The sequence below is a fragment of the Chenopodium album genome, chromosome 17, assembly GCF_948465745.1.
Source record: "Chenopodium album chromosome 17, dcCheAlbu1.1, whole genome shotgun sequence".
Classification (NCBI taxonomy): domain Eukaryota; kingdom Viridiplantae; phylum Streptophyta; class Magnoliopsida; order Caryophyllales; family Amaranthaceae; genus Chenopodium; species Chenopodium album.
The window spans coordinates 49955063-49964446 of NC_137850.1; the positions used below are offsets into that span (position 1 = coordinate 49955063).

Sequence of the window (9384 nt, forward strand, 5' to 3'; positions counted from 1 at the left end):
TTGTGATTTTGTCATATGAATATATGATGTAGACTTTGTTAACTGATAATTTTTGGTTTTTCCTACTTGATCCTCGTGGCTCTCGCAGAGTCGCGGATGGTGTGATATTAATTATTGCTAAACGTGTACTCATTTTCGTAGTTAATTAAGAGAAAAATCGGAGTAAATTATAATATATATTTGGATACATTTAATATCATCTATAACTAATACTGTACTAAAGTAGCAACCGCTGATGTCATTTTTTTTTTCAAAGTTGTACACGTGTCGTTATCTCATGAAAATATTTCCCGCCTTAATTTTTTTTTTTTTTTTTTTGAAACAAAATGCTAATTAATTTTAAATAGGTAATATCTATTATTTAGGTAATTAATTTAAAATAGGTACAATTGATATTAAGTTGTTGGAGTCTTTATATCAGTTGTTAGCATAGTTAAGGTCAATTAAAGTGAACTTATGAACATTTTGAACTCAAAAAAATATGAAAACAAAATTTACAAAAATCCAGAGACAAATTACTGTGAAACCCGTGCATCAGCACGGGTGCTAACTTAGTTCAACTAATAAATTTAGGTGCACCTAACTTTACTTATATCGGTCATTTAGTGTACGCAATTATTCTTTTTTGTGAAATTAATACGGTGTATGCAATTTTGGGTGCATATGAGCTTTGATTTGCGTAAAAAAAGAAAAAAGGCAAATTTTAACAAAAAGAAGTTGGATTGGCGAAATTTCATAACTTCTTAAGCTATTATGATCAATTGGTCACTATTGTTTTTTTCTTATATCCTTTATTATCTAGCTCAATTTATTTTGTTCAATTATGGAGTATGATATTGGCCATGTTGTATGACTTCTTTCGTTTTTCCTGGCCCACCATTCATAGCTCCACTTCTTGAATTTTGAATAAAATATTACTAACATATTATTAATTTATTATCTTCTATCACGTCTAAATACATTGTTGAAATAACAATTGATAACCAAATACCTATATAATCTCACCTCCAAAAAGGTGAAAAACTATGTGCATTGATAATGGATTTTGGTGAATAAATATTATTGAGAAAGTCTTCATTATTCGGTTAATTCGTCAGCTGCTTCACCAATGTGCATACATCTGTGTAACTGCTCAACAATAAAGCAACTATGAACTGCTTGTGGAGTGGATTTATCCCCTGCTACAAATCTTAAAGCCTTGTCACCTACACGAACCAGGCTATAACCAGCCAATATTTTCACTCCTCTATCCTTGACTAATCGTCTCATCTTTGCTGCATCACTCCATGACCCTGTACTAGCATGCAAACTCGCTGCTAGCAAGTAACCAGATGAACCAAGGGGCTCCAACTCGAGAACATGAGAAGCTGCTCCTTCACCAACTTCGACTTGCTTGTACCTAGTGCAAGCACTTAACACCGCTCCCCACACACTTGCCTTGCCCTGACAATTTTCTGGCATAACTTTGATCAGCTCCATAGCATCATCCAACTTTCCTGATCTACTCAACATATCAATCATACAAGCAAAATGCTCCAAACTTGGTTGAATCCCCAAATTTTGAACCATCTCTTTGAAGAATGAGAGGCCTGACTGAATTAGTCCGCCATGACTACAAGCAGATAACACTGAAAGTGCTGTTACTGCATTCGGTTGGAAACCACGTTGCTTCATTTCAACTACTAGGCCTAATGCATCTTCAGCTCGGCCATTCATGCCATACGCTGATACCATAGTACTCCATGACATGATGTTTTTCTGGGATATTTGATCAAACACAGTTTTTGCTTCTTCTAAAGCCCCACATTTGGAGTACATGTCTATAATTGCAGTTCCAACAGATACATATGCAGCAAAGCTACTTCTGATGGCAATGCCATGTGCCCATTTACAAGTTTTGAGTTCAGCTAAAACTATACAAGCTTCAAGCAAGTTTAAGACAACCACTTGATTGATTCCCTCCTTAATTTCGGCCATTTGTCTATAAACAGTAATCGCTTCATCAGGCATACCACAATATGCGAATGCCCCAATTATAGTAGCCCATATAACCGTATCCTTTTTATCAGTTCTGCTAAACAGTTTCCATGATAGCTTGATGAGATTGCACTTGGCATAAGCGTCGATTAAAGAATTTAACACCAAAGCATTTGACTCATACCTATGTCTCAATATTCTGCAGTGTATTTGTCTGCACTGAAATGGATCAGTAAACTGCTTGCATAGTTGAAGAAGATTCACAAGTGTCACTTCATCTGTTCCAATATTTGCCTGCACCATGGAATTGGCTAAGTCTAATGCTTCCCGATGCATTCCATTATAAGCCATCCCAGATAAAACTGAATTCCAGGAAACAATATTTTTGACAGCCATCGCGTCAAAAACCCTCAAGGCTGAGGCCGGGTCACAGCACCTAGAATACATGTCTATCAAAGAGTTTGCAACAAACACATCAATATCATGCCCTCTAGAAATGGCGAACCTATGAAGTGAACTTCCCGTGGTAGCATCTTCAAGTTTACTGCAGGCCTTCAGAATACTAACCATGGTCAACCCATCTGGCTCAACCTCCATAGTTTTAAAAAACTGCAAAGCCAACAACGGTTCCTCATTCTGAACACAAGCCCCAATCATCAAACTCCAAGAAATAACATCTCTCTCACACATTTCATCGAACAGTTGGCGTGCATTTCCAATATCATCATCAGCATACACACCCATCAGAGAGTTTTGCAGAGACAGTACACTCAGAAACCCACTTTTCAGTACATAACCATGAAAGTTCCTCCCACCATCAAAATCCAGAAGAATGCGATACGCTTGAGCTACAAGAACCAAGGTGGAAACATTCGGTTCGAAACCCGAAACTCGTCCCTGCACAAAAAACCAGAGACCGTCCTCTACAAGACCCTGATCAAGATGCCCATGAATGACAATGTTCCATGAAACAGAGTCTCTGTTTCTCATGCCCTGAAACACCGAGAATGCTAAAACTGGGGCACCCCATTTCATGTAAAAATCCAGTGTTGAATTCCCAACAGAAGGGAAAGAATCATACCCCTGCTTCACTGAACAAGCATGCACAGATTCTCCGAGTTTGAAGGAAATTTTTGAACTTGCTTTGATAATAGCAGGGAAGAGAGAAGTATCTGTAAGTTGTACTCCAGACCTCTGCATTCCTACATAGCAAGACATTGCTTCTTGCCAATGCCCATTTGATAAACATTCTTTGATCCTTGAATTCCATTCTGGTAATCTCAAATTACACGATGCGATTCGCAGTCGCATTGCAATTCATAACAAATGGAGAGAGATTGAGAGAGGGAAGAGAGAAGCAAAGTAGGAAAAGTACAAAGATTGGCCGTATGCCTGTATCCTATCACTTGGACATGGATTGGTGGCTTGGTGCGAAAACTTCCAGCTGAGTCGGAGTAATATGCGTAAAATGCTAAGCAAATCAGCAATGTAAAAAATGAATTTTATTTTTTTTATTTTATTTTTTTTTTTCATTAGCTTTTATTTGTCGAGCAAATGAAGCTATACAAATAGAAAAAATATAAACCTATAGGTAAATTGCTTTTACAGAAGATGTTACAAAGTGAGGTCGACGATGGGATCTATCATCTATGTAATCAAAGAATTTCCAAAGAGGGGAAAAAATTGGGCAAAAAAAAAAGATCATTTTGTATTCTCCTAATAGACTCTGCTGCTATGTATTGAGAGTTGAGACTATTCCGTGAATTTGCAGTGTCGAAGGTAGGGACTATCATACATCACATATCTGGACCAATATGACTTGTATTTGGCGATGGCAAGATCTAACCACGGTTTGTAATTTCCATTGTAATGAACAACCGCGGCATTCCCTATTGCAGTCTGATTGAGTGCAGGGTCATATCCAAGTCCCAATACATGCCAGCTTCGATCTAGTGGATAGGTCAGATTGTAGAAAGTTATTAGTCCAGGCGGCAATGAGCCCAGCTTCCACAGAGTTCTGTCCTCATTCTGCAAAGCAAGTAGCCAATAGATCAGAAATTCAACAGATAATGTTCACAACATAGCTTTAGCACACTTGGCCTCTCTATTACTCCAATTTACAACAACAAAGGAGATGAAAATCTCCTAATTATACAACCTCCAGTTGAAAATAAAAGGAGAACCATCAAAAACACACAAAAGAAAAGCTACAAATTGCAGTTAGTTTTAACATTGGTTTTGATAAATCAAAGATACTAAAGCATGACCAGATTGAGATCTTCTTTATTTCCTCTTAAAAACAATATCGAAAAAAGACAGTCCGAAGTCAAACACAGGGTAGAGTTTTATGTGAAAACAAGTAAGCAGCTCCCTCCACTGACCCAAGAAATCACGGAGACTTGACCTCCAAATTAATAATCAATGCCCTTAGAAATTCACACAAAATAGACTACCGAAAGCTCCGAGTAGAAATCAGCACAAAATATCTGCAATCAATTTATAGCAACATGGACCAGGCTACTCTCTAATTTAAGCCCGATTTTGGTTGAAACTAAGATAGAAAGTGAGAAGTAATAGATTTTCTAAGAGGGAAAAAAGATAGAATGGGACAATGAAATAAAGTATTCCTTACCAGTTCTTGCCAGTAATGATATATTCCAGTAATGTTTCGCTTCCTCCACTCCTTCAGGTCAAACATGTTCATTCCATATGCCCAGCCACAAGCATTGGGGTCAAAATTTTCAGAGATCAAGGGATTAGAGAAGTTAAGATACTTGTCAAACCTATGAAAGCTCTCCTTACATGTCTCAACAGCACCATTCACCATTCCTTTCATATCAACAGACCAAAGTGGAGTCAAGTCCTTTTGAACAACAATGTCATCATCTAAAAACAAGATTTTATTCAGCTTAGGATATACTTCTGGAAGATAGAAACGAAGATGGTTCAACATTGACAGATATTTCGGGTTCCTATACTTCAGTTGGTCTGTGCCAGTTGAAAGAGATGACGGGTTATTATTGACCTTAAAGTAAAACTCCTTCATTCGAGCAGATTCAAGTTGCCGAAGCACAGGGCAATAAGAAGAATTTAACCATGTAAAATCATCAATGTTCAAGACTTCTACAGAAGCACTAGAGGGAGGATTATCAAGAAACCACATTTTCATGGCTGAAACCTTCAACTTGTCCGTCACAATGTGGAAAACATGCTTTTCCGGCTCATTAGCATGCACAATAGTAGAATTCACTACTACTGCTGCAGCAAGTACATTATCTGAAAAAATGGCATAATGGTAAAGTGATGGGTCCTCGAGCTTATCTTTCATGTTAGCACCTTTGTTTGCACGGCCAGAAATGAAATAATTAGCAGTAAGCAGTTGAGAAAGGCAATGTATAGGTTTTGGTATCGTCTTTGCAGCTAGCTGAATCAAGAATGCACTCTCCTTCTTCAGAGCATTGACATTATCTTCAGTTACTTGAATCATGGCTCTTAGCTTCCTAGCCAAAACGGCACAATCATGCAATTTCTCTTTTGCTGATGCGAGAATCCCCCCCATTGCCTTTGCTTGATCCAGGGCACTGCAAGAAACAGCTGCTACATGAGAAAAAGAATAGTGACTATTAAACATGTGATAAGTATGCCAAAAAAATAAAAGCATTACCTTGGCTGAAGATCAGCATCAGACTTTGCTTCACCGATGGCACTCAGGCTATCTTTGGTGCAGTTCATCAAGGAATTGTAAAGACTACTCTCATTCTTAGCCTTCGCAATGGTAGCATATGCTTTTGCCATAATGATTTGATCACGCATAAGCTTCAAAGTAGAATCAGAATTGGAATTATCATAATCGCGTCTCCAAATGCTATACTTTCCAATGAAAGTAGTATCCAGCCCCTCAGCACGTTCAATGGCTGCTTTCTCCATCTCTGCATCCATTTCTTTGTCTTGCTTCGTAAGTTCAGCTGTACGGAGCTCCCTCCTTTTAAGCCGTAATATCTGCAAGCAATAAGTATAAATGGCCAAGCATGTGAGAAAAAGTAAATTCTAAAATGGAAGCAGTAAATGAACCTGGCGGTGACGCTTAATTGGATCATCTGGATATTTTTTTGTGTTGATGACAGTGCTTTCTGTACTTTGCTTTGTCTCAACAGGATGCTCAATACTGTCTTCATACTTTGTGATAGGCTGAGATAAATCCTTTGATTTCTGGAAAGGCAACAATGGTAAACATTGCCAATCAGTTTACATTTGCAAAGAAATAGCTCTAATGTCTGTAACAGCTATAATGAACAACACAACCCAGGAAAAAATAAAGTTATTATTTTAGCAGAATAACTACAGGAACTTTACATCTCCTGACAGTTACAGTTATTAAGTTTCAGGAACAGATCAAACAGCATATATCAACTGGCTCTCAAAACCTTTTCATTCTCTATTCAGAATAAGTACCTCAAGATTTTTCACATTGTCATCATGGTGACTAGGAGTTTTCCAAACCCAGGAAGAAGATAGATCTTTTGCTTTTACTGAACCAACCCTAACAGCTCCAGAGGCATCACTGTATGTCACCATTATGTCAATATCCTGCAATAGAAAAATAAAAATAAGTATTTCCCTATTTATGTTTGACTAGCTAGGACCAGCTCTAGTAGATACCTTAACATCTAGATTCCCAGATTTATCAGGGGAAGCATATGATGGAGTTGCCTGGTCCTGCACTGTTACCATTAACAGTAAGATCATGTACAAAAAAGATACAAACTTAAAATGATGAAAAAGATGGAAACAGAACCTTTTTTCTGTTACATTGTTCACAATCATAAAGAATAGGGTACCCTCTGCGATCTCTTTGACTGAAATAATAGTTTACATATATTAAGAAAATATGAGATGCCAATGAAAAAAATAAATATTAAAAATAATAAGACTAACCAAATATGACATAAATGTAACCAACTTACAGTAACTGAGCTTTGATGAGTGTACTACTGTATACAACCTGCATTATTGAAAGACATTATATTAGTAGACAATCAACAAAAGAAGATAAAATGCATCTTAGTAAGGTTTCACATATTACAGAACTTTCTTTTAGAAAGCTCAATGCATTTCGAGGCACACAGAGTTTAAAGCCAAGGTGCAATCAGCAAGGCAGGCACAAAGTACATTGCATATAAGACATGCCTATAAATTAGCAGAGTGATTCTTCAAGGAGCACAAGTGAAATCAGAAAAATAGACAAGAATAGAACAAATGTAAACAAGTTAAGGACAGGATGCTTCATGTACGCTCACAGTTGTGCCTATGTGTCCTTTCAGAGCCAAAGTTGCTTGAGGCAATGAGGCCAGCATATGCCCCTACGACCTACGTGTAATGGAGTTATAGAGAGTGGTTTACACTTAAGATACCAACAACATACCTTATACACACAATATTGTTCCAAGAAAGATTTATAGCAATATCCCTTCCTCAAGTTCCCCTTTTTCCTTGTGGTTTCAAAAACTATTTTTAACTCATTGTCTCATTCATTGAAATTAAAAAATAAAAAAATAAAAAAAAATCTTGATTATACAATTCTAAGTAGGATACATGTTGTGAAAATGATTCATAAGAATTCTTGTAAACCTTTGCTCCAAAAGTCTAAGATGCACACACCTCCAAGCTGACACCATGAATTTGAGAGCTTTTCGAGCTTCTACGCACCATGCACATCACATCTTAGATTTAAGTCAAATGGCTCTCAAGTCTCGACTCTCGGTGATATAGAGCTATTAACACCAATATGATTTGATTATGTCTTTGTTCTTTGGGGTTTACAAAGAAGCTTTTAATTCACAACAATAAGCAAACAAAAAAACACTTCATTCAAACCCAAAGTCAAATTTGTTATGATATGTACTCAGAAATAGACTTGAGATCAAATGAAATCAGTAAATATATGTTTGCAACTTGAAATAAACTAGCAAGAGTCTTAATATCAAGAACATGTTTAGGCAAAATGGTACCCCGCCCGTGTTTATTTTGACAAGTATCCTCACATCCAATACTCATTATCAACATCTGAGTAACATTGGTTGGGTTGTGCATCTATATGCTAAGTAACAAGAAGATCCATTGATGAAAATTGCAACTCACACGAAAACAAGTTCTCAGCAGCAAATTTCCTTATAACACAGCTTAATCATAGGTAAACTGAACTAATCTAAATCATGCATTTCGTATAATAAACTGCAGAAATTGAAAAATAAACATAAAAAAAATCCTAATAAGGTTATTGTGCAATCTTATCAAAAGAAATGCATTTCAATCAATAATCATAATTTGCAACCAAAAATTTATAGAAATTTCAATTTCAATCGAAAGATTGCATCAAAAACTGCTACAAATAAGAAACGCCCTAAATTAACAACAAATTACCAGTCACAAAAACGTCAAATCAATCACAATCACAAATATGAACATAAAAATCAAGAACTCAACAAAATTATAAGTAAATCGAATAAAAAAAAAAAAAAAATCAACAATTACCAGAGTGATGATTATAGCAATGGCGATAATAGAAGTGGAGATTCTTCGTCGACGAGGAAACATGGCTAGGAGAGAGAAACCGTTGAGATCAAGGAGAGAGAAAATCAGTTCATAGTAATTGCAACGAAGAAGATGAAGTAATTAAACTACAAATTTCTGGGAATTATTTAATTTTCCAGACGATGGAAAACAACTGTTGGAGAGTGAGTTCTAAGTGAGAGAATTTTGATTTTGATTAGTTTTTCAATATCTTTTTAGAATTTTAGTTGCAGCACATAGTTCGTGCTTGTTTTTTTGTTCCCACTTTATTTCACCTGCAATAACTTTTCTTTTGAGTGCAAATGAGTATGAGTTTGACCCTTTTGGATGGTATCTCCGATTTGAGTTATTCCATCCAAATCTGGAATGTGTTCGGAGCTAGGAGTGGATAATTTGATTTTCGGCCCGGCTTGAATTTAATACAAAGTGTTTCGTATGATATATAATAATGAAAATATGAAAAGGACTTGAATATGACCAAAATGAGCGAAACCATAGTGATAAACATTGTATCATTTGTATGTGATAATGCAAATCTTAAGTGGTACTCCGTATATCATTTTGAGATTAGAACACATTTATATCCCAACGTAACAAGTAGATTTAATGAGAATAATGTTATTGAGATTATTCGAAATGAAAGCTAATCAAAATATAAATTAGTTCTTTATGAAGTTTTTATAAGATATTACTCAATGAATGTAAACAAATTTTTTTTTTTTTTTCAAGCTAACTTCATCGAGTGACATCACCTCCAAGTGATCGATTCTTGCACGGTTCAATTTGTTTCAAATAATCCATTATGGATCTTAGCTTACTTATATTGAACGATAATTA

At 36.0% G+C, this 9384-nt stretch overlaps 1 protein-coding gene and 1 pseudogene across 1 annotated transcript; both read right to left on the minus strand.

Moving 5' to 3' along the window:
* Positions 1 to 1077: 1077 nt before the first annotated feature.
* On the minus strand, positions 1078 to 3441 carry LOC145590093 (pentatricopeptide repeat-containing protein At2g17210 pseudogene; annotated as a pseudogene).
* A 23-nt stretch (positions 3442 to 3464) lies between these two features.
* LOC145590095 (putative galacturonosyltransferase 3) lies at positions 3465 to 8848 on the minus strand. The gene is made up of 9 exons (XM_081646837.1): positions 8509 to 8848; positions 6942 to 6979; positions 6773 to 6833; positions 6637 to 6693; positions 6430 to 6564; positions 6049 to 6186; positions 5642 to 5976; positions 4610 to 5558; positions 3465 to 4005 (listed from the first exon to the last, which is right to left on the minus strand). The coding sequence occupies exons 1-9, from the start codon at positions 8569 to 8571 to the stop codon at positions 3730 to 3732; spliced, it is 2052 nt and encodes a 683-aa protein (XP_081502963.1). The 5' UTR covers positions 8572 to 8848; the 3' UTR covers positions 3465 to 3729.
* Between the last annotated feature and the right edge of the window lie 536 nt (positions 8849 to 9384).